Below are 23,049 nucleotides of genomic sequence, written 5' to 3'. Positions count from 1 at the left end.
ATTTAATCAAATTGAAGAATTAAAAAAATGTGAAAATTTAATGTTTATTTAAAATAATTAATGCGATAAAATCGCATTAATAATGTCCAATGTCTATTAGGCATGATCATTTGAATTATGAATAGTCATATCAATTAATATTATTTAGATCTATCGGTCTTGTATTAAATTATTACGATAATAATTTAGGAACAATTTTAGTGTGATATGTACGTCTGGAATGACGGAAATCTTAAAACTTCCAATTGGTTAGTGGTTCTTTAATAACTCATTCTCACTATTCGAATTAATAAAAGCTTAATCAATGCACAGATTTAAATGAACGTTGACTATTAAATTTATATATTTAAAATTTTAAGGGATGTTATACTGAAATTGCACATTTATCTATTAATAATTACTTATTATACCTCTAGTAAATAAGGATCTATCTTAAAATCTAAAATATGCCGAAAATTTTTTATGTTTTTAAATTTTTAACTTTAACTTTTAGAATAAGATTTGAATGAAAATTTTTCACTTTGATTTTTATTTTAATAGCAAAGAGTGAGATTATTAATACAGGAAAATAAAATTTTCTACTTCCAATAAATTTTAAATTAATAATGCATGCTATAACTTTTCTCAAGCACGGTAGAAATAATTTCAGTAAAACATTCCCTAGCTAATTTAATTAAAATTGAGGAATTAAAACAAAAATCTAAATATATTTCTGCATTGATTTCTTGATATTAAAAAAAAAATCTCATGTATAAACTTGTTGAATTATAGCCAAATCGCCGCATGAAAATAATTGACAAAAAGCTAATTGATAGATAATAATTAAAACTTATAGGTATAATTAAGGAAGAGATGTATTAACACTCTAGCTCACTTAAAAAAATTTCTTTATTTATTATAAATTTGTACATCTTATTATTAATAATAATTATTGCCTACTTATCAATTAATTAACAGTAATGAGACCTACGATAAGCGAAAAAAAAATAAAATAATAATTGTAGTACTAAATGAAATGATCATCAAATAGGAATATAGGCAGGTAAAGGTCCGATCGGTGGCCTTTTAAATTGTAAATTTTGACTATCAGGCTGTGAGGATTTATCTGATTGCTGGTGTGCATTATTATCAGTGACAACAGATGAATAAAGTGCTACTGATGGATGATTTTGTTCAGAACCAGACATTACGGATTTCATAGTATTTATTTTAGTTATTATTTTTATTCTTTTAGCCGCCAATGTCTCGTCCAAACAATCATCATTATCGTAATAACGTTTTTTGTTATCATCGCGAATCGATGATAAGTTGGAAGACGAATAAGCATCTGATTTTTCGTTATCAACACCCGTTTGCGTACTGAAGGTGATTGTGACTTTACACTTTTTCTTATTATATACTTTTAGTTTTTGTGCCGACGTTGAGGATTTATGAGGATAAGGACAATTCTTACCTTTTGAACACTTTTCTGTTTTTTCGAATTCAGGACAAATGTTTGTATGCCGCTGTTTGCACTGTGAATAAATAAATTGAGACAGAAAAAATATCATGAATATTTAAATTTTACAGTAATCTTCCATTGAATTAAAAAAAAAAATAAGTACTTTAAAGTGTAGATTTAAATTGTTATGATAAATTGTAAAAAAAAAAAATTTATTGTATAAGAGTATATTACCTTGTCACCCTTTTCACAGTATCCTTGTAAAAATGGAATACAAATAGGAGTATTTGCAGATACTTTTACGTGAAGGTATTGACATGAATCGCGAACACAGCATCCATCCAAAAAATATTTACACGTTGGCATTTTTTCCGGACCAACATCGTGAGAAAGACGACAATTGTCAACAAGACAATTACCTTGAAGAAAGCTAGAAATTTTAAATTGTTGGTGTTTAAATATATGTAATGTTATTGTATTGGAAATTTAACAATTTGTAATTGAGAAAACGCACTTTTTACAAAGGGTTACTTGTTTTTTGTCATGTACTTTGGGACAAGTTCCTTCATTGAATTTAGCGCAAAATCCAAAACGTTGGAAGAGCAAGCAAGGTTGATTATTTTTTGACATTTTGTGTCGCAAAATTTGGATTGATTTTTGCTTCGCTCGATTACTAGTGACGAAATAAAAATTTTTAATTAGTAATTGTCAATTTATGATACTAAAAGTAGTACTCATCCGAAAATTTTCAAATTTATTGAAAAAAAAATTTGAATGAATTTAAAAGAATTTTTACATGTTTTTTAATTTAATTTAAAATAAATATATTTCGGATGACTGCTACTTTGTGTATTGCTATAAATTAATGAAAATGTAATTTTAAATCAAAAATAATAATTACCTCAAAAAATGTTTGTAATTAGAGCGTTGTAAGAGCGTCGTAGTTGTAGCCGAGTCTTTATTGAAAATTACTTTTGTACTGATACTTTTTAAATTTACTATCTTGCTATTAGACTTTATTTGCCTATAGATATTTTTGCTACGAGAATTATTTAAACTATTTCGATTAACATTAACAGTATTGAATTTCTCTGCAATAATGAAATTATTAATGTAATGAAATTGTAACGTTAAAAATAATTAGAAAAAAAATCCTAAAATAGAATAATAAAAGTAAAGAAATAAATGTTAAAAATTTTACTCGATATAGTAGATTGACTACTGGCACTGCTTTTAACAAGTTGTGACTTTGATGACTTATACATCACTCCATCAATTTTAATTAAATTCGTATTTGTAGACCTAAAAAACATAACTCTGTAAATAAATAAAATTACCACTTACTCAAAGATTAAACCATTATTTACCTGGGTTTGCATCTTACTACCCGAATTTTGCGAACTGTCGCTTTTTTCTTCTCTGTTTTGGTCCTATCTATTTTGTATTTATTACCCGAAGACGATCCTATCGCACTTTTCACTCTATTCGTACTGGTACTTGCAACCGGACGTACATTTATTTTTTTATACTTATTCAAGTTATTCAACTTAAGAGATTTAGTTCCCGGGGATGATATTTTTTTAGTTGCTTCTAAATTGTTTAATTTGAAAGATTTGGTAACTGGACTACACAAAATAGTTTTTTTAACTCCCTCTAAATTATTTAATTTCATAGGCGATTTTTTGACTAACACCGGACTCTTTTTAAGTACAGGCGAATTATTTAACGATAATTTTGTTGCCGGTTTAATACGAATTAATTTACGCTTTGATATCGAAACTAATGATGGCGAACTTTTTTTAATAGTTATACTTTTTGTAGTTAAATTGTTAATACTTTTATTAGTATTTTTCCAACTTTTGTTGCTGATATTATTCAAACTTTCATTACTAGAATTAATAAAAACCCTTTTATTGGCGTTATTAACTAAAACATTTCTATTGTTATCATAATTAACAATAGTATTACTATTAATAATTTTATTTTTCGATACCAAAGTTCTTTTGCTAACAAATTTTGGTGAAATTGGAGTAATTGGTGGTTTCTGTACATCAGGTATAGATTTTAATTGTTGCATTAATTTTGGATTTATATAAACTGATTTTTGGACGTTTAATTTTGGAACACTACAAGGTACATTCGAGACACCAGATGCCTTTGGTACACTGGAAAATTTAGGTGCACTTTTAATGTGGCTAGATTGTCCAATAGTTTGTTGTGTTTTTTGTTGGTTATAAAATTTTTGTTGATTTAATTGACTCAGCTGGGTTGCAGACAGCGCGTTAACCATTTTAGGATTAACGTGGATGGCGACGTTCAATTGTACATTTGGATTTATGTGAATATTATTTTTCTGAGGAATATTGAAAGACGGATTTATATAAATAAACGGCTTGTTGATTTCACTTGACATCTTGAAAATCTTGATATTTTCACTTTTTAATTAAAATACTTTTTATAAAAAATAAAATCTAAAAATAATCAAAACGATTAATTAATAAAAGCACTATTTGATTAAAATACGCATTATGAGATATTAGCTTTGAGTAATGGACACTATTCCTTTGTTATTACTTATTACTGTGAAGTATGGAGAAAAGCGCAGTCAGCTGAAACTTAAAACTGCACTGAAGATGGCTGATAGTGATATGATTCATCGACATTTCTCTCGATACTTATGTGAACGGCGGAAATAAATAGCGACATCTACTTACTTATTGTTATTGAGAAAATTTTTTAAATCTTACTGCGCATGTTGTAGATGTTAATGTCCTTGAAATTCAAATACATTTTATTTTTCATTATTATGCATCACAAGTATACCTATGTATACTTACTTACGTAAATATATAGATATATATTTTTGTTGACACTAAGGAGGCTGGATGGTGTGCGGAAAAATAGAAAAAGGAAAAGTCATTTGATGTAAACAAGCATGTTGTAACCTCAAAATAAAAAATATTTGTTGTTTTAATCAATTTATTTATTTATAAATGACAAAATGCCATTACGCACAAGAAAGAAAAAAATAATTATTAAAAATGAAGAAATAAACAAAGAAAATATAAAAAAAAAGAAAGTTAATAGAAAAAAAATAAAGTCTACAACAGATATTTCTGTATTGTCTTATGATAATTTAAGGTCTATTTTTTCACATTTAAGAGCTCGAGATTTATGGAATTGTTCCACAGTTTCCAGGTGAGGTTATTTGATAATTTATTAATTTGGAATTTTTTTTTAAACAATTAATTTAATTTAATTTTTCTAGACTATGGCAAGATGTGGCGAAACGTGAGTTAGATACGAGAGGTGTTGTCGTTAAAGCTGGATCATTTAATAAATTATTCGAAGAATGTGATAGTAGTACGCATATTAGTAATTACTTGACAAATAAACCTATGCTTGGTATATTTTTCAATTCTCTTGATCGTGGATACTCAGGTATAAATACTTATTGCCATAATTAATAAATTTAATGACACTGACATTGACAGGTATTAAAATTTTTTTTAGAATGTTATAGTAATTAAATTGTCATGACAAAAATTAATAAAAAAAAAGCCATTTGGCACCAGCCAAGATGGAAGGTAGATTTCATGTAAATCCATGATTTTAATAACAATATTATAAATAATTATTATTCCTCAAGTTTATGAGAAAAGTAAATCGGCTGCCAAATTTTAAAATACAGTGATTTTTTAGATTTTCGAATATTTAAAATGGCTGCCATTTCTAAACTATTTGACAGATTCAGCTCACTTTTGAACTCATCCAAGCTAATTGTCTATAGAATAAGTCTACCAAGTTTCATGAAGATTCATTAAGAATTGTGGGAGTTATCGTGTCCACAAGCTGTGCGTTATATATACATACATATATAAACTTCCAAACCAACGTCATTTTTAAGCCTTACTCGACTAAATAATTGATATAGTAACGAAATTCTGTGTGAATTTTGACGCAAGGGCTAATGCAATAGATAGATTTTATGAAATCTACCTAAAAATTCCATATGCGAAAATTAAAAAATTTTTAGAATCATTTTTTTTTATAAAAATTAAAAATATTAACAGTTGTCAGCCAACTTTAGTATCATTAAATTTACTCATAAATTATTGTTTTTTAATTCATTTTTCAGAATGTGTGGCGAGACACTTTCCATTAGATAGTTACTGTATATCAGTGTCAAATTACGGAGTGATATTTAACAACGAGGAGCATGAGAAAATTGAAAACTATTCAGCGTTTTCATTATTACCAGACGATCCACACGTGGATATTGACCTGATAACTGCCAATAATTTCTCGATGATATTAACTAACAAAAAAAGAGAAAGGTTTAAATCAGTAAGCATGTCTTTCTGGCGATCGTATGGATGCACTATTGGTGCCATTTATCAGTCGTTTCGCTCGTCTGTGAGAAGGCTTAGACAAGTTAAATGTGTTATTATTTTTGTTAATCAAAATGCTGAGTGTGATGCGGAGCCATCTATACCTGATATTTTCGAGTAATTAAATTTTTATTTATAAAACTTCATACTTATTGAAAACTTATTTGAAACATTATGTAGTAATTATATTTTATATTTTTCAGTAAAAAAGTAAAAGTTGCTTGGGGTGGAGTCTGCAAAGACCTAACAGTAATGCCAGTATGTAAACCCGGTACTAGAACAGTATCAAAACCAATGTGGCTGGGTATTTTGATATCAGGGCGTAATGTTAGATGCTGGTCAACAATCTTGACCGAGGATGACAACACTGATGAAGCTATAAGAAAAAAACTCCTGGAATTAAAAGAACAAGTAGAATTTCTTAAACACACTGTGGCATATATGTTCGCTTGTACGAATCGCGGCTCTGAGCTTCATCAAGGACGCAAAAATGTTGAAGCATCTATTTTCAAAAGTATTTTTCCTGACGTACCTTTGACAGGAAGTTTTGGCAATGGTGAATATGGGACTTACAGTGAGAGAGGTATATTGTTCATTTTAATGACACTGAAATTATCAGACACTTGATAATTTTTTAATTTTTCTAGAAAAATAATTGAGTCTTAAAAATTATTTTAAAAAAATTGGTAATTATTTATAAGTGGGGTCCACCCTATTTTTGGCCATATCTAGGTGAAGAATTAACATTTTTTAATTTTTTTTTGTTCTGCTTGTTTTTACGGTGCATTTATGATAAAATATGTCGTGAAAAGAAAAAAAAAAAAATTTCGATAGCTTTTTTGCCTTCAAAAGTTGGAAAAAATTTTGGCTCATGTTTTTGGATAAAATTTCTATTTTATCTTTTTTTGATGTTATTCACAATTTTCTAAAAAATTTATTTCTAAAATTTGTTAAAATTGTGATAGTCAATTTTTTTTTAATTGTTCATTTTTTTATGTATTTTTCAAAAAAAAAAAAAAAAAAAAAAAAATATACCACTAAAATCAAATAGAAATTTCGTTTAAAAAAATTAAAATTAAAATGGTGGACCCCACTTGTAAATAATTACCAAAAAATTGTATTTGTAATTTTTTAGAACTTCTAAAAACAGAATTTTTTAAATTAATTTTCTTGATATAATTTATTTGTTAAAAAAATTCTAAAAATTATCAGATGTCGCTTAATTTCAGTATAATTAATTTTAAAAATAATAGAGAAATATTAATTTTTTAACATAAGTTTATTTTATCTCCGCAGAATGTAATTCTGAAGACGAGGGAATCTTTCATCAAGTATCAACGACGATTATGATACTTTCTTATGGTCAAACAGAGCGAAGAGAAACTCGCAATGGTGCCAGTTTTTGATTTATTCAATTTTTAATTGTTACACTGCCAAATACAATTAGGAATTTATTACTAAAATTTCATGATTTGAAAACAGCAATTTGACAAATTTTATAATTAACTTTAATACGTCAATTGTTGTCGTACATTTGCTATCTACACTGTCATTAATTCTTAGGCTTGAAATATTTTATAAAAAAATTGTTTTTTTACTTTTTGATTTTTATTAGAAAAATTTAATAAATATTATTTATTTATTATATCAAAAACCAATTAAATGTAATTCTCTTTTATCGACAGTCCTCCTTTGCATAGATTATTACGACATCTGTTGAGATGAGTTTCAAATCTTCAATCATGGCTCTACTCCATTGAATAACAACCATAATCGTTATTTATGTAAACAATAATATTTTTATCAAACAACTTTTTTTGATTTTGAACTAACTAAAAAATCTATACTTATAAATCATAAGTATTTTTAATTAAAAAGACATGGGTTCTCCGAAAAAGAGTAAAAAACCTCAAGGTGATGTTGATAAACAATTGTCTACAGATGTAAACAACTATTTAAGTGTAACGCAATCTTATGATTTAATGCGATATATTTTTTCTCATATTTCTGGTCGCGAACTTTGCAATTCTTCGAAGGTTTGTAAGTAAGTTATTCAAAAGTTTTAATTACTAATTACCACTTGATCATTCATAATTTATTTGTTTTTTATTTATTGTTGACATTTAATTTAAATTTGTAGGCTTTGGCGTGACGCAGCATTCCGTGAACTAAAAACACGAAAGTCAGTTATCCAGTTTGGATCGCCAAAAAATTTTTTCAAAACCAATGGTCATGCCAACAAAGATTTTGACAATAAACTCACCAATAAACCGATGCTTGGTCTTTTATTTTCTTCTTCTCGCTGTAAATTACCGGGTATGTATTTTTTATTATTTTAATTTGTCATTTTAAATTAATAAATGAAAATTAATCATGAAAATTAAGTTAGCCGGCATCTAAAAATTTTTAGAATTTTATTGAAAAAATCATTACAAAAATATAAAAAAAAAAAATTTTACTTGTAAAAAACTTAAAAAACTATGAGTGCAATTTTTTAAAAATATTTTTCTGTTATAATTTAATTATTAAAAAAAAATCAGCAAATTAAAAACGCCGGCTAACTTTAGTATTATAAATTAATCTTCCAGACATTTGTTAATTTTAAGAATTTTTTCAACAAATAAATTACGGCAAAAAAATGATATAAAAAAAATTAGACATGTAGAAATAAAAAAAAAATTGAAAATGCAATTTTTTTTAAATAATTTCAAGTGACTGCTAACTTAAATGTCATAACTAATAAATAAATTTATTACAGAATGTTTACCTCCGCACGTACCATCTTCATGTGTCTGTTTGTCAATAAAAAATTACGGACTGATCGTAAATAGTACAGAGCACGAACATGCACAAAATTTATTAGCTTACACATTTTTACCAGAAGACCCTACGGTCAGTATGAATTTATTTATAGAAAGTCGCTGTAGAAGAAAAGCAGAAACAAATTTACCACCCAATAGTTACGCGGTATCTGATTTAAGAAGTTTGTTTGAATTAGTATTCAGTGATACGCCGACGATTACTAATGTCAAGTGTATTATTATTTTTGTTATTGACAATAATCCATTTAGCTTCGCTGATCTCTCCTCGTATATCAAGTAAGATTTTTTATAATTTATATTTTTTACAATTTTTAGTAATTTGTTATTTATTAATCCTTAAAATCTATATTTACAGAGACAATAAAATCGCATTTTGGGGTGGCGCAGTAAGAAATTTTTCTTGTTCACTATCCAGCACTACGGTGACCAATACCAGTTTTATGGGAATCGTAATTTCTGGTGATAACGTCAGAAGTTGGTCGACTATTTTAACTAGAGATGACGAAACAGAAGAATCTGTAGTTACTAAACTTACGGAATTAAAAAAAAGGGTCCAATTACTCAAACATTCAATAGGATTAATGTTCAGCTGTGTAGCTCGCGGGTCTGGATGGTACGACGGAAATAAAAAAAATGTTGAGGCGACGATATTCAAAAACTTGTTTCCCACTATTCCTCTGATAGGGAGTTTTGGTAATGGAGAACTGGGTTCTTACTCATTCGAAGGTAGTTAAATAAATTAATCTTTAAATTATTAACTTAAGACTATTAAATTAATTTAATTTTCGATAAATTTTAGATAATTCAGATGTAAAGAATCGTCGTCCTTTTCAGCTTAATCATCAGTATTCAACAACAATTATGATTTTAACTTATGGAAAATAAATATTTATTTAATCTATCAATTAATCATTTATATTTTTTATAGTCTTACCTAAGATTAAAAAAACTGCATAAAATATAAATATTAAATATTTCAATTGATTTTAATAAAAATAGTAGTTTGATTAATCAGACGTTAAAAATACGTGTGAGCGTGTCTTGGTATAAAATTATAAACAATGAACTTTAAAATGTATGTTTTGTAAATATCATCGGAAAAGGTGGACGACACGTCTTAAATAACAAGCACAAACTGAGATATGGGAGTATATCGCTTGTTACGACTTAACTAGGTGTAGACCTGGAGAATTTAAATCTATGAATAATTAAAAATTGTAAAACCGAGTGTTGGGTACTACTTAGCAGTGTTTCCGCATTTAATGATAAAATAAATAAAACCCTGGAGATAATGAAGTTGAAAAAAAAAAAAAACTAAGTGGGCCATTGAAGAGGGTACTTAAATTAGTTTGATATCGCTGGACTATATAAATGCTTAGCCAGTTACCCTGACCCACCAGTCTGATCCAATCGCTTGTTGTCCGTTATGCTTATTAGTTATACTAGTCAATAATTAATTGTTTCTTTCTCAAAAGGCATTTTAATCTCGCAATCTCGATTAATTTTTCCTCCGCGTCCAGAGTTGACAGAAAATAAAACGAACAATAATGAAGTTTTTTATAGCAAGTTCAGTGATTTTTAGTCTACTGACTTGGGATTTTGTCTACTCTCAAAGTACCGAGAGTGTATTGCGCGACAAGTACGATGGCTATGGAGAAGATTGGATTTTTATGCCCGATGGCAATGATCAGCCTCAAGTCGCTGTTTTAAAAGGGCACGAACCAGAAACTGTAAATCGAGGACTGTGGGAAGAAGGTGTTACATTTTTACTGTACACTAGGTATTTATTGTTTGTTATTTTTATTTTTATATCTTTTAAATTATTGACAAACGATAAATATTTTTGATCTGATAGCGAATCGTTGACTTGAGATACTGAAATTTTATTTATTAAATAGTTCAATATCTGATAAGATGAATGAATATAAATAAGTAATTAATCTTTAGTGATTAATTTTTTTATTCAAGTACTCGAATTTTCATTTTAATTATTGAAGGTCAAAGCCTAATAATGGTACAGCATTGTACACTGGCAATCCTGATTCGATAAAGAACTCCGACTTTTCTCCAAGACGTCCCACGAAGTTCATTACACATGGTTGGAAATCGAGTGCATCGAGCGCAGGACTTGTCAACTTAAAAAATGGTAAGAGTTATATAATTCAAGAATTTAAAATTCTATAAAAATTATAGCAAATAGCGAATTAAAAAAATTTTTAAAGCTTTTCTACAAAAGGATGACTACAATGTCATACTCGTCGACTGGGAGCCTTTGGCTGCAAGTACTTTTTACTTGGGTCCTATGAGGAATACTGCCGATGTTGGAACTGAAGCTGGAAAATTCATAGACTTTTTAGTCCACGAAACTGGCATTTCTCCAGATAACGTCCATTTTATTGGTAAGAAAATTGAGAAATAATTTTTTTTTAACATCTTTAAAGTCCTAGTTTTTTAAAATAATAAACATTTTCTTAATTAATTAGGACATTCTCTTGGAGCACACGTAGCTGGTAATGCAGCGTCTTCAACAACATCTGGAACACTAGCCAGAGTGACTGGACTCGACCCAGCTTTACCGGGTTTTCATGCTATTACGCCAACAAGTGGACGTCTAGATGCATCAGACGCTAAGTTTGTGGACATAATTCATTCCTGTGGAGGTATTCTAGGATTTTTGCAGCCACTCGGTGACGCTGATTTTTATCCTAACGGAGGAATCGCTATACAACCTGGATGTTGTTGTATGCCAGAAATGACAGGTTTGATTATTAATATCAAATATCTTATTATTATTACTGTTGATATTTTTCTAATTTCTAGATAAATAATTTTTTAATTTACAGAGGCATGTAGTCATGGCAGAGCTTACGTTTATTACACAGAAAGTATTGTTTCCGAGTCAGGTATGTTAGCATCCCAATGCAGTACCTGGGACAAATATTTAGGTGGTGAATGCAACGATTCCCCGGTGACATTTATGGGAGAATATGTAGACCGTTCAGCAAAAGGAACTTATTTCTTGAGAACGCGCTCACAAGCACCGTTTGGAATTTCCGAAGATTCTAACTCTGTTTGATTTTTAAAAATTTAATCTAATCTATTGTAATTATTTATTTACAATTATAAGGAAAAAGTAAATCAATAAATTTATTAGTCAGTTGGTTTTTCAAGAAAAAAATATATATTATTCTTATTTATAGCTAGTAAATAAAGACTGATTACATGAAAAGTATTAAATATCCAATGATAATAATGGTAATGCAAGTAGTTGCCAATGATAATTTAATTTAATTCGAAAATAAAATCTGATTAACTAAAGATTTATTACGATACTCTTAACGATAAAATAGACCTCGTACCTAACAAAATAAAATTAAAATCTTAATTAAATTCATCTCATGATTCTACAACAAAGATCGATGTGATCGTATTGTCGTACATCAATCACGCATATGGTAATAAAATATTTAATAACAATTTTTAAATTGGTTTGTACAGCAGTGTAGTGACATATTTTTTACGGTAACGATGAGTTGCAGACAATACCATTACGCTTTCTTTTATACTTAGAGCATAAAGATGGTTTAGCATTACATGGTTTGGTTCTGGTAAAAGTGTTGGTTCACACTAAAAAAAAAAAAACGTCAATTATTCACTGAAAAATTAGGCTTGTTAAAATTTAATCATAAAACTCATAGGTTGCTATAAGCAACGAAAGTGAGCCATAAAATTATTCTACATTTATGAGTTTTATAATATAATCATTTATTGTCATAAAAAAATTAAAAAATATACCGATAGTGGTGTATCTTTATTTAGGATAACTTGTAATAGGTGAGGCGGCAAAACTGGTGGCCCAGGTACTCTGTCCCACGGCTTTTGTGCTGGAACTTCTTGACAAAACTCTGATTGTATGCTACTGGAGCCTCCTTCACTATCTTTAGCAAGTGCTTGGAATACTTCAAAGTCCGACTTTCTTACAGTAACAAGATTATTTTTCTTCCCTTCATTATCAACATTTTGCTAAGAAAAAAAAAATAGTTAAAATTTTTAATATCATCATTTTTAATCTAATCAAAATAAAAAATTCTTACTATAGTAGGATCACATTTCCATTCACCATCGACATAAAATTTATACTCGTGATCTCCCAACGGAAGGTCAATTATTGTAACAAAGTCTCCGTGACTATTGACCATTGGGATTTTCCTCCACTGTGTAAACGAACCGCCGATGTAGACTTCCTTGCCACCACCTTCCCACTTGAATACAGTTGGCAATGATTTGGGTTGATCTGGTGACTGGACGACTATTTTACTGCCTTCTGAAATGGTGTTCGACCTCGGTCGACCCGAGTCTTCATCATCTTCCTGTAAAATTAATTTAGTTAATTTAGTCAATAATTGTGTTTCAGGTTATCTATATTATTAAGAGAATAAGCAGAATTCTGTGACCAATGTATTTATGTGATAAAATGGGTTTTTATGGTTAAATTTAGTATCATTGGAAAAGTATTGACCTGAAATTGTGCCTTTTCAAGGTTTCGTATCATTCGCACCAATAGTCAATTTATGATGATAAGTATTTAGGCTGCATTTGAAAATGCACTATCTTTAGATGCATAGTTAAGAAATGACCTTGTATCTTGTGAACTATTGACATTTTTAAAGATATAAACTCATCCCGATGTTACACTCATCAAGACCTTTCATTTGAGTACCCACATCAATTTTTCATATATTTATATATATTATATATATGTAAATATGAAAAATATATCAAAATTGCATGTGGGTACTCAAATGAAAGCTCTTGATGAGTGTAATATCGGGATGAGCTTATATCTTTAAAAATGTCAATAGTTAAAAAAGTACAGTGCAATTTAAAAAAAGTCATTATTTAATAAAGCGAAATTTTATTTTTTTGAAGTTTACAAGTCACGGCAATCACATAATGACTGCAAGGTTGCTAGCTTGAATAAATATATGAAAGAATCATCACATAAAAACAAATATAAAGGATAATTTAATAAATAAAATAGAAAAAAATAAAACCTTTGATAAATAGGGCTCTTCTTCTTCATTCGAAGTTTGGAAAACCAATTTTTTATTTGGTTTTTTAGCGAATGTAAATGCTTGACCATCTCTTCCAGGCGATGACGGTGGATGATCTTTGCTCTGGCGATGTGTGTCTTTGGTTATAGCACTGCCATGATGATGACCTGGCTGATTACTTCCAGCGTTACCCATAGTTCACTATAAATTACCAGGTTTATTATCTGACCGAGAGTGACAGTGATGGTGTAAGTTGTAAGTCGTGGAGATAAATTTTTTTTAGGTGAATGTTAACGAGACGTCACGTTGTTAACCGTGAGTCACGTACACACTGCACAGCACAACAGCAACAACTATTGAATCTTAAATCTGAAATAAAACAACGTAGTACATGACATTGTTTACATTCAATTGTTTACATCATACTTGCCTCAACACTTACCTAAGCTGATTATTTATACAAAACTCACATGTGAATATTTATGATTGTTACACTTAATATTGATAATCGTAGACAATTATTGTCGGTTGAAGAAAAATAGTCTCTGTTGTGGGAAATTATTTAGACCACCGGAGTATCAGCTGATTGCGTGATAGTACTAAACGTCACACCGTTTACAATTTATTATAATAATAAAACATTGTCAAGAATGGTGATGATCGCTCGAAAAGAAGGCTGACATTTTTTTATAATAAATCTTGGATTTAGAACTTCAATGCTCGATTTCAATTCCACTGATTATTATAAATCACGGTGATTAGTTTTAGTTTATTAATTAATCAGCGAATACATTTTGGATTTTATTAACTTTTGACATTACATAAAATAACTTTAGGAGTTATAATGAGGGATTGGTTTTGTTGGGAAGTAACCAACAGTTGGCTTTAATATGGCGCTGTAATAAAATTTTATTTATTTGAGACTTGAGAAATAATTTTTTTTTTTTTTTTTTTTTTTTTTTTTTATCAATAATTCTAAATTTTAGTATGATATTTATAGATATTATTATTATTATTTTTTTTTATGAAATTAGATTTTAATCATATCTCAGGTGTTTTGTTTTTTTTTTTATTTTTTTTTTATCACTAGACTAAATTTATATTTATAATAAATTATTTAAATAACAATAATTTTTTTTTATTAGTTAAAATTATTTATTGAATAAATTTTGTAAAAATTTTCACTAATTCAAGAAAATATTAAATTATTTTTATTTTTGATTATTTATTGTTTTATAAATTTTTTAAATTATAGTTTGCAATGTATTTTAAATAAGTACAGCAGCTTGGCGCGGTTGGAGCTAAAACCCGAGAACTGGAGTGCGCGCGCATCACTGATCAAACATGGCCGTTGCGTAGTAGCGGGATGACGTGCGCAAAATTCGCTCTTTAGTTTTTTAATCATTTTAATAATAAAGTCGCGTTGATTAGTAAGAATAATAATCAAAAACTACTTTATTAATAAAAATTAAGCTCTAAAATAATAAATTTTAACGATTCAATCATTCAAAAGTCTTTAATTCACTAATAGAATATTCTTGCGTCTGTTGGCCGCCGTTGAAGATTGTCGGAAGTTTCGGTTGCTATTTTATCGGTCAAATAAGTTTTGATTTTCGTAATTTTGATTATTTGAATGTATACTTTTATTAATACAGAAAAAAACTCGATAAATCTATGTTGCATAAATATAAGATACTTAACGTACCTCGCGTGAATATAAGGCGCCATATTTACACGGCGTAATTACAAGGTCCTTATATTCACGGGTATAAATTTATCAGGATTTTTTGCGGACGTATAGCCACTCTTTATTTAAATACGCGTTTCCAATACGTCATATATATTATCTTTTTTTCATTGTGTCATTAAATTTGGTGTTTTTTAGTGATTTATTACATTTATTTTTTTTTCCTCACTAATAAAATGTTAAAGTGCACATTATTGCTGAGAGCTGGGAGTAGAGGAGCAAATTACGCGCCAAATGCAGCTGTCGTTTGAATCTACAAAAGGTAAAAGTTTTTCTGTATGATAAATTGTTTATTTTTTTTTTTATGTTAAAATTTTTCTATATTGATGATTATTTGTCAAAAAATCATATCATGATAAAGTGAAGATTTAATTATTATATATATATTGTATTTTTTTAATATTTTCTGGTGTGTGGTAAATGATCATTGATCAGTAGAAAATGAAGTTTTTTCATGGTGGTAACTCACTGTACTTAGATAAGGTAGCGGTTTTTTTCAATAAGTGAGATAGTAATGTTATCTATATCTGATTACACCTCATTAATTATATAAAACTAAATGAAGATCAAAAATTAAAAATAAGATTTCTCATTAATTTTTTAAAGAAAATTACTTAAGAAATTATATATACTTTTATACAATCAAAGTAAGTTATTTTTAATTGATACAAAAAAATTTTTATGAAGACCAAAAATAATTTTGATGAAATGAGAATTTTTTTTTTAATTGAACAAAATTTTATTAAATCAAAGTAAAATTTCTTTGTTCATAATAACTTTTTATTTTATCCAAAATAATTGAAGCTTTTCCAAATATTTTCTTGTTTGATCGATTTTTTTTTAAACTAAAATTATTTAAAGAAGTTTTATTTTTCTAAATTTTTTCATCATCACTGTTTTTTGGAAACGGAAATAAAATACGTGACTCCAAAATAAATTTTCTTGATTGAAGGAAATTCTAAAGAAAATTATGTAAGTTTCTTCAATGAAGTAAATTTCAAGTCTTCCTAAATATTTCCTCTTGAATCATGGATATTTATTCTACACTCATTTTTTTTCTGTGAATGAATATATTCTAAGAAAGCTTTTTGTAAAATTTTCTAGTATATTTTCGATATTTTCGTCATTTGTTTTTGTTTTTCGTTATAAATTTACTTCATAAAATTTTCAATTAAATTCGAGCACAGTACAATTTAAATAGATATTGGCACAAAAGTTGTCCCATAAAATTCCGTATCCAGACAATTGATGTATGATTATCTGTATAGTATGCATGATGAAGGCTTAAAAAAAAGTATAAGCCAGAAGGTCTTTGGACCCGACGTAGTTTTACGACTTAGCGACACAGAACGTCACTTTACCTCCTCCCACATTTTATATTGCCAGCTATCCATTCTCTACTTTTTACACAAATTTATTATTTATAAATTTATACAGCGTATTTTGCCACAAAATTTTGACCTCTCTTCGTCTTGCTTTACTTACTTTTTTCTTTTTTTATCATCATATCATTCAATTCTCTCGAGATTGAATCCAATAGCAAACAGAAACGAGCACTGGCTTTTAAAGCTCTCAATTTTAAATCACTATTGATAATAAATATTTCTCACATATTTCACCGATCTTATCGAATAAATATGTTAACTTGATTGTCGACGTGTTATCCAGTATCGTACCGTCTATTTACACAATATGTGAGACTTTTGCTCATTAAATGCATTCGTTATTTAATGATATTGATTAGATTGGAGTAAAAGCTTTTCTAGAATTATCTTTTAAGTGGTAACATCTGTTTTACATTTGTCACATTGATTTTTTTCGTTCATCCTAAATTTCTATTCAAAAGTACATTTTACAATGCAATATATTAATTTTTATTTCAAATATTATTAAATACCTACATTAGAAATTTTAATGCTTGTGAAACAAAGCTTACACAAAAAAAAAAATTAACTTGACTCAAGTAAAATTCACTTAAGCAAGAAATTATTTCTTTTCAGTGCACAGTTGTTACCACAATAAATTTAAAAACTTCATTATCAACATTAAAATTTTCTAATTTCTTAAAAATTATCAAACGCGTTATGAAATTTATGTTAATTTCAAAATAAATAGTTAAACTATTCGAAGAGCGTTTCAGGATTATAACTTAAATATATATTTAATTTGGATAAAATATGGTGAAGTTTTATAACTTAGAACTAACACACAACAGTTAGAATTCTATGGAATTTACATAAATATGTAGTTAAAAAATAACTGTTCCTAAAGTAATAACAATTCCAAACTCAAACATTTTAAGATAATCTAGTCAAATTAAGCCATTTCAACCAAAAATGTTAAAATTCCAGCTTCGACTAAGAATTTCAATTGCATATAATTCTCAGCAGTAAATTTAACAGTTTGAATGCGAATTTAATACCTTTCGTTGAAAATAAAGTGTGTAGTAAAATATCGTGAATTTTTTCATTTGAAACTGTAGCTTTTACATCTATAATTATAGTTAGCAAAACTATAATTTTTTTAGTATAATTTCATTTTGTGAGCAATTGTTAAAAATATTTTAATTTTATTGGCAAAAAATTTTTTTTCATACAGATTGACTGATATATTAATTTCATATAATTCTAAAATCTGAAATTATTAAATTTTTAGTATAAAAATAATTTTTGATAATTCCGTGAAGAATAATAATTAAAAAACTGTTGGAATTATAATTATGACTCTAATATTTGAATGAAAAATTAGAAAATAATTATAAATAAAAGTGAAGCTTAAATAAAAACACAGTTATTTTACAAGACGGGTTGTGCATATGGGTTCGATCGATAATCGTACTGGCAAGTGATTCAAGGCTGAAAAAGGGTACCTTCAACTACTAATACGTGCGTAGACGGTACATCTGTGGAAGTATCATCAGCGTGTTACAAAAGACCGATCCATCATCCCCGGACAATTCGAGTTTGAAATTGGCCGGCGTATCACCCAGACCTCTCTGAGAACTGAGGAGGCTGTGTATCCGTTGCCAGCTCGCACGTGCTATTATAATGGAGATTAAAGTCAGTACAAACAATAAATTTCGCGTTACTGTGGCATACCGATTTTATAATGTGAAGAAAATCCGTCAAAAAAAACCCGTTTACTTTTAACAAATACTGATACCTTTAACATATTATTCCATTACTTGATCCTGAATTTTCCAATTTGAATGACTAATCAGTACAAAAAAACCTAAGGTATATGCTTTACTCTTGCCTGAAAATTTATAGTTCAATTTTCCTAATTTTTTAAACGAATTTATAATTTTCAAAATGTATAAACCTAGAAAAAAGTTAAAATAAAAAACAATGTAAAGTTTTCAATGAATTTTTTTTGTCATAAACTTATAAAACATTTTTCATTTAATCAATTGATTGCTTCTATTATGAATTGAGCGCTTCATGCACGTATACTTGGCTTTACAAATGCTCTCTTTTTTTTTGACTAAGCCAGGATTTGAACCCTGGTCTCCTGCGTGAGAGTTCTGCGCGTTTCGGCTCTCACTAAAGCTTTCCGTGTGATGAAATGAAACACTCATTAATGATTGTGTTTTAATCATACAAAGGTCACTTAAAATAGTTTTATAATCATTTTTTAGTGATCAGCGTTGTCTCACGATGCAAATACGTCTTTAGTAGACACGACGAAAGGATTACGCGGACGTCAAACCGGATGACTGAGCGACGGGTAATCATGATGATGATCTTAGTGCAGGATGATGCTGATGGGGGAAAAAGGCTAATATTTCGAATAGTTGGCATTTACAATAGGCTTTATTGGGTGAGGCGCGGGTAACTCCTGAATAAAAAGAGATGTTGCCATCGTCAGCATCACCAGCGGCTGTACTCGGGTATATTGAGTGTATGCCAACTAAGAGAGTTGTGTGAGAGCCAGCCTTCATTTTAAGGAGAATGAACATCCATCACGTGGTGTCAACGTGATTGTCTTGCGACGTAATGTGTCGGCGACGGGGCGCTAAAGTATTGCCTGTGTAATAGGGTAAAAAAGGCAACTGTTTGTTACTTTTCTATATAAACTTTTTAGTTAAATTTCTCGCGCTTTGAGGACCGTTGAATCAAGGATAGAGTAATCTGTACAACCCGATTAAGTGATATGTCTTGCTGGAATTATTTCCCATGCCCATATGAGCTGGGTGGAAGTTGATGGTCGCTTTTTTCGGGCAATATATAATGGATTATATTTAATTTCCAAGTCAAATCGAGTTTTGATGGCAATATTTTCTCGGCGTATTTGTTTCTTTTGTTCGTAAATATTATATGAGGTGTAATGTAATATTCAAATGAGTTGCTGATGTATTTATGTGACACTGAGGAACTTTGCTAATAATTCGTGGATTTCGAGTCCGGGCGGTCCTCGTTAAAGACGCATTTTCGCAACCCCAAACTTGTACTTATGGGAATGAAATGAAATAGAATGGGAAAAGTGTATTTAAAGAAGCTAAGACTGCTACCGCCGGCACACCCTTTCGCAGCAGAAAACTCTATTCTTGGTGCTACTGCTGTAGGGTTATGGTAGTAATGATAATAATATAGTTAAAAAGGGTTGGAGTGGGATTTAGTTTTGATAGGGTGAAAATTAAAAATTTCATTTTAATGTAGTATTTGAGATCTATTTTATTGGATATTTTATTTAATTTATTTTTAGAGTTAAAAGGAAGTTATTGAAAATTTTCTTGGAATAATTTTATAAATACACGGAAAAATATAAGATTCGCAGGGAACATTTCACTTTCATTTTGAGATTCAGTTTTCATAATTCAAAAAATTCACTTTGAATCGAGATAATAAAATTCTAAAATGAAGAGAAGAGTTCTTTATTAAAGAATTTTTTGAATTCAACGAAGGACTTTAATATTTAAAAATACGATAACCTCCATTTCATTCAACAATTTTTTTTTTTTTAATATTTTTTAACAATGATCGGATTTTCGTTATTTTCTATACGTAATAAAATAAATTTTTAACACATTTCAGAATATTTCAAAGTAAAATTTTTTTTTTTCGTTATTTTGAAAGAAAAATTTTGCTCTTAAACCAATAATATAAAATTCCTAAAGAAAATGGAAATTATAGTTAGTTCTTGAGTGTTGCTTTTTTCAATTAATAATTTGATTGTACATCACAAAGCTAATATTCTCTTAATCTTTAAATTTCGAACTTATCTTTGACTAAGAAAATCGGTATCAAAACGCAAAATTCCCTAGGTGTGTAATATACTATTCTTGGATCAAAAATATTGCTCTTGCATCATTTTTTTTTTCAAACCATAAATTCAATAAAACACTATATTTTTGACACAATCCTGTGCAGTAATTTTTTATTTGTTTTAAAGTTGAACAGAATAGACACAATCAAGGATCAAGTTAATTTTTTGTTAAAAATAAATGAACTTAATGGTCTCTAATAAATTAACGAACAGTTGAATATGTATGTATATCATATATTCGAGATTTGAACAAAATCAAAAGAAAAATACAAAACAAAAACTATTTAGAAGTGAAAAAATGTCATATCTGCGTCACTAGTTTTTGCTTTATTGTAATGATAATAACAATACCAATAATGATAAAGGAGGTGGTGTGTCTGCGCGTAATCGAGTTGCACCCTCTCGGGCTATCTGTTTTATTTATCCGATAACACGCCATTATAGGCATACACAACACATAGCGAATGTGGGTGTGCCATAACGATTGGCTATTTATAATAACACACCAGGGCGCATGGATAATTAGTATCTCGTAAACCGATGTGCTCACTCTACAATAGGTATATAAACAGGAGTTTGAGAGAAACTGATGCTGTATATACACACCATACGCCGCCAAATTCATCCACTTTGTATTCGGCTCCTCTACGGCAATATACATCCATATATGATATTAAATATACAGCTAATGTAATGATTCGAAGAAAAATGGTTGATGATGCTGTTGCTGGTGCTGGTGCCACTGCTGTTGGTACTCTACACACTCCGGCTGCGTGTTATGTAGACATACATTTGCACACGCGTGTATGATATCTCTATCGATTTGCGGTCTTGATATAATATTTTACGAGTTGCGCCCAATGTTCACCATTCATACATTACACAATGTGTATTTTACATGTGATATATGATCTTTCATTTTTTATTTTCATAGATATCGTCGTTTTAATAATAATACTAAGTTAATATTTAATTACTAAAATATAGAAAAATTCAGGTAAATAAATAAATGCAAGTTTTTATTACGAAGATCGCGGGGACTTTGATAATAAAATATAATATTTCACGTAGAATGTTGGCTTTTGTGTACCTTGCCAGTCTAATATATGATATATGCATAGAGAATTACATTTGGTGCTGTATAGAATATTGAATCGTCAAGAGAAACCTGAGAATCTACGTTGATCTTGTTCTTGTTATTATTATTCTATTTTGTATGAAATACATGATTAGAAATACTACACTGATACACAAATAGGAAAAAGTCTTGACTCTAAGAAAATCATTTTGATGAGTTTCATCATCTTGAATCAAGTAGAAAAGATCTTGACAAAAGAAATTTTCTGGTTTAAATAAATTTCACTTGATTTTAATGTTTGATTTAAAATGATTAAGCTCTTCAAAATTATTTTCTTGTAGATAAAAGTTTTACTGTGGAAGATTTATTTTTGGAAAAAAATTACAATCGAAGATTGTATTCTAAATTTGTATAAATATGCTACATATTTCATAGATTCAAGTTTTTAAGCAATTTACAAACTATTTTTAAAAAAAATTTGGAATGAAAAAAATTTTCTTGTGTTAAGCTTTCGTATTTTTAACTTCCCGCTAAGAAAATTGAAAATTTTCAAAAATCGGGAAGTTATTGGTTTTACCCGGTTTTTCGAAAATCGAGTTTTCATCAGATCTCGACGTTTTGAGGTCCTAGGAAGCTTCCCTGACTATTCCCGCGAGGGTGTCACTATGTGTGTGTGTGTGTGTGTGTGTGTGTGTGTAAGTATGTAAACCTCTTATAACTTTTGAACGGTTAAACCGATTTGATCACAGTTGGTGCCATTCGAAAGGGCTTGGCCAAACTTAGATTTTGGACTGATTCGGACCGATGGATTTCGAAAAATCTAAAAAAAACTGTAAAAAAAAATTTTTTTAAAAGTGTTTTTTTTGGAATAACTTTGTACACACGACTCAGTCGTGTTCTGCACCAGACTCAGTCGGGTGATGCACCAGAATCCATGCAAAGTAACCCGCACACGACTAAGTCTGGTGCAGAACACGAACCAGTCGGGTTTTAATCTTTCCGTGTATAAGGTTTTTATTTGCCGCTATTTCTTCCAGCGATTTCTTTTTAATATAATTTTTTCTCGACGAACTTATTTTCGTTAAATTTTCTCCACTCTTTATTTTTAGACATTTTTTGTGTGGTCTTTTTATTTTTGTATCAGATAGTTAGCCACAGTTTTCTTTAAAACCCAATTTGTATTGATGTATCACACTAATTGGGGGCGTTTTAGAATTTGTGGTTGCTTGTTTTGTGTCTCTTTATAATTGA

At 28.9% G+C, this 23,049-nt stretch overlaps 5 protein-coding genes across 6 annotated transcripts; 3 read left to right on the top strand and 2 right to left on the bottom strand.

Moving 5' to 3' along the window:
* Positions 1-930: 930 nt before the first annotated feature.
* On the bottom strand, positions 931-4,086 carry LOC123273130. The gene is made up of 6 exons (XM_044740358.1): positions 2,809-4,086; positions 2,643-2,743; positions 2,343-2,532; positions 1,956-2,114; positions 1,676-1,871; positions 931-1,514 (listed from the first exon to the last, which is right to left on the bottom strand). Exons 1-6 carry the CDS (start codon positions 3,852-3,854, stop codon positions 1,023-1,025), a joined length of 2,184 nt encoding a protein of 727 aa, XP_044596293.1. The 5' UTR covers positions 3,855-4,086; the 3' UTR covers positions 931-1,022.
* A 241-nt stretch (positions 4,087-4,327) lies between these two features.
* Positions 4,328-9,972, top strand: LOC123273253. 2 transcript variants are annotated; one of them, XM_044740628.1, is made up of 6 exons: positions 4,328-4,639; positions 4,710-4,882; positions 5,580-5,949; positions 6,036-6,415; positions 7,129-7,253; positions 9,963-9,972. In XM_044740628.1, the coding sequence occupies exons 1-5, from the start codon at positions 4,443-4,445 to the stop codon at positions 7,236-7,238; spliced, it is 1,230 nt and encodes a 409-aa protein (XP_044596563.1). In that variant the 5' UTR covers positions 4,328-4,442; the 3' UTR covers positions 7,239-7,253; positions 9,963-9,972. The 2 variants fall into 2 exon arrangements, with proteins under 2 accessions (XP_044596563.1, XP_044596553.1); XM_044740618.1 differs by lacking the exon at positions 9,963-9,972 and having other exon boundaries at positions 7,129-7,428.
* LOC123273274 (F-box only protein 22-like) lies at positions 7,574-9,953 on the top strand. The gene is made up of 5 exons (XM_044740676.1): positions 7,574-7,876; positions 7,973-8,148; positions 8,591-8,930; positions 9,010-9,380; positions 9,454-9,953. The coding sequence occupies exons 1-5, from the start codon at positions 7,713-7,715 to the stop codon at positions 9,537-9,539; spliced, it is 1,137 nt and encodes a 378-aa protein (XP_044596611.1). The 5' UTR covers positions 7,574-7,712; the 3' UTR covers positions 9,540-9,953.
* A 111-nt stretch (positions 9,973-10,083) lies between the features above and the next one.
* On the top strand, positions 10,084-11,792 carry LOC123273284 (pancreatic triacylglycerol lipase-like). Its single transcript, XM_044740681.1, has 5 exons — positions 10,084-10,434; positions 10,652-10,800; positions 10,877-11,053; positions 11,138-11,413; positions 11,498-11,792. The coding sequence occupies exons 1-5, from the start codon at positions 10,202-10,204 to the stop codon at positions 11,728-11,730; spliced, it is 1,068 nt and encodes a 355-aa protein (XP_044596616.1). The 5' UTR covers positions 10,084-10,201; the 3' UTR covers positions 11,731-11,792.
* Positions 11,793-11,816: 24 nt separating this feature from the next.
* Positions 11,817-14,556, bottom strand: LOC123273314 (5'-AMP-activated protein kinase subunit beta-1). Its single transcript, XM_044740725.1, has 5 exons — positions 14,151-14,556; positions 13,709-14,077; positions 12,749-13,024; positions 12,450-12,677; positions 11,817-12,281 (listed from the first exon to the last, which is right to left on the bottom strand). Exons 2-5 carry the CDS (start codon positions 13,901-13,903, stop codon positions 12,135-12,137), a joined length of 846 nt encoding a protein of 281 aa, XP_044596660.1. The 5' UTR covers positions 13,904-14,077; positions 14,151-14,556; the 3' UTR covers positions 11,817-12,134.
* Positions 14,557-23,049: the final 8,493 nt, after the last annotated feature.

The sequence above is a fragment of the Cotesia glomerata genome, linkage group LG1 (genome assembly GCF_020080835.1).
Source record: "Cotesia glomerata isolate CgM1 linkage group LG1, MPM_Cglom_v2.3, whole genome shotgun sequence".
In the NCBI taxonomy this organism is placed as follows: Eukaryota; Metazoa; Arthropoda; class Insecta; order Hymenoptera; family Braconidae; genus Cotesia; species Cotesia glomerata.
This window is presented reverse-complemented; position numbering and strand designations above follow the sequence as displayed.

What these genes read in the sequence shown, in the direction of transcription:
- LOC123273130 (XM_044740358.1), bottom strand. Translation starts at nt 3,854, where the DNA reads ATGTCAAGTGAAATCAACAAGCCGTTTATTTATATAAATCCGTCTTTC. An exon ending in AATTACAAACATTTTTTGAG is followed by an intron (nt 2,115 to 2,342) that starts GTAATTATTATT and finishes TTTCGTCACTAG; the next exon opens with TAATCGAGCGAAGCAAAAAT. An exon ending in ACTGTGAAAAGGGTGACAAG is followed by an intron (nt 1,515 to 1,675) that starts GTAATATACTCT and finishes ATTTATTCACAG; the next exon opens with TGCAAACAGCGGCATACAAA.
- LOC123273253 (XM_044740628.1), top strand. Translation starts at nt 4,443, where the DNA reads ATGCCATTACGCACAAGAAAGAAAAAAATAATTATTAAAAATGAAGAA. An exon ending in AATTGTTCCACAGTTTCCAG is followed by an intron (nt 4,640 to 4,709) that starts GTGAGGTTATTT and finishes TAATTTTTCTAG; the next exon opens with ACTATGGCAAGATGTGGCGA. An exon ending in TCTTGATCGTGGATACTCAG is followed by an intron (nt 4,883 to 5,579) that starts GTATAAATACTT and finishes TTCATTTTTCAG; the next exon opens with AATGTGTGGCGAGACACTTT.
- LOC123273274 (XM_044740676.1), top strand. Translation starts at nt 7,713, where the DNA reads ATGGGTTCTCCGAAAAAGAGTAAAAAACCTCAAGGTGATGTTGATAAA. An exon ending in TTCTCGCTGTAAATTACCGG is followed by an intron (nt 8,149 to 8,590) that starts GTATGTATTTTT and finishes AATTTATTACAG; the next exon opens with AATGTTTACCTCCGCACGTA. An exon ending in GATCTCTCCTCGTATATCAA is followed by an intron (nt 8,931 to 9,009) that starts GTAAGATTTTTT and finishes CTATATTTACAG; the next exon opens with AGACAATAAAATCGCATTTT.
- LOC123273284 (XM_044740681.1), top strand. Translation starts at nt 10,202, where the DNA reads ATGAAGTTTTTTATAGCAAGTTCAGTGATTTTTAGTCTACTGACTTGG. An exon ending in AGATAACGTCCATTTTATTG is followed by an intron (nt 11,054 to 11,137) that starts GTAAGAAAATTG and finishes TTAATTAATTAG; the next exon opens with GACATTCTCTTGGAGCACAC. An exon ending in TTGTATGCCAGAAATGACAG is followed by an intron (nt 11,414 to 11,497) that starts GTTTGATTATTA and finishes TTTAATTTACAG; the next exon opens with AGGCATGTAGTCATGGCAGA.
- LOC123273314 (XM_044740725.1), bottom strand. Translation starts at nt 13,903, where the DNA reads ATGGGTAACGCTGGAAGTAATCAGCCAGGTCATCATCATGGCAGTGCT. An exon ending in AAGAGCCCTATTTATCAAAG is followed by an intron (nt 13,025 to 13,708) that starts GTTTTATTTTTT and finishes TTAATTTTACAG; the next exon opens with GAAGATGATGAAGACTCGGG. An exon ending in GGAAATGTGATCCTACTATA is followed by an intron (nt 12,678 to 12,748) that starts GTAAGAATTTTT and finishes TTTTTTTCTTAG; the next exon opens with CAAAATGTTGATAATGAAGG.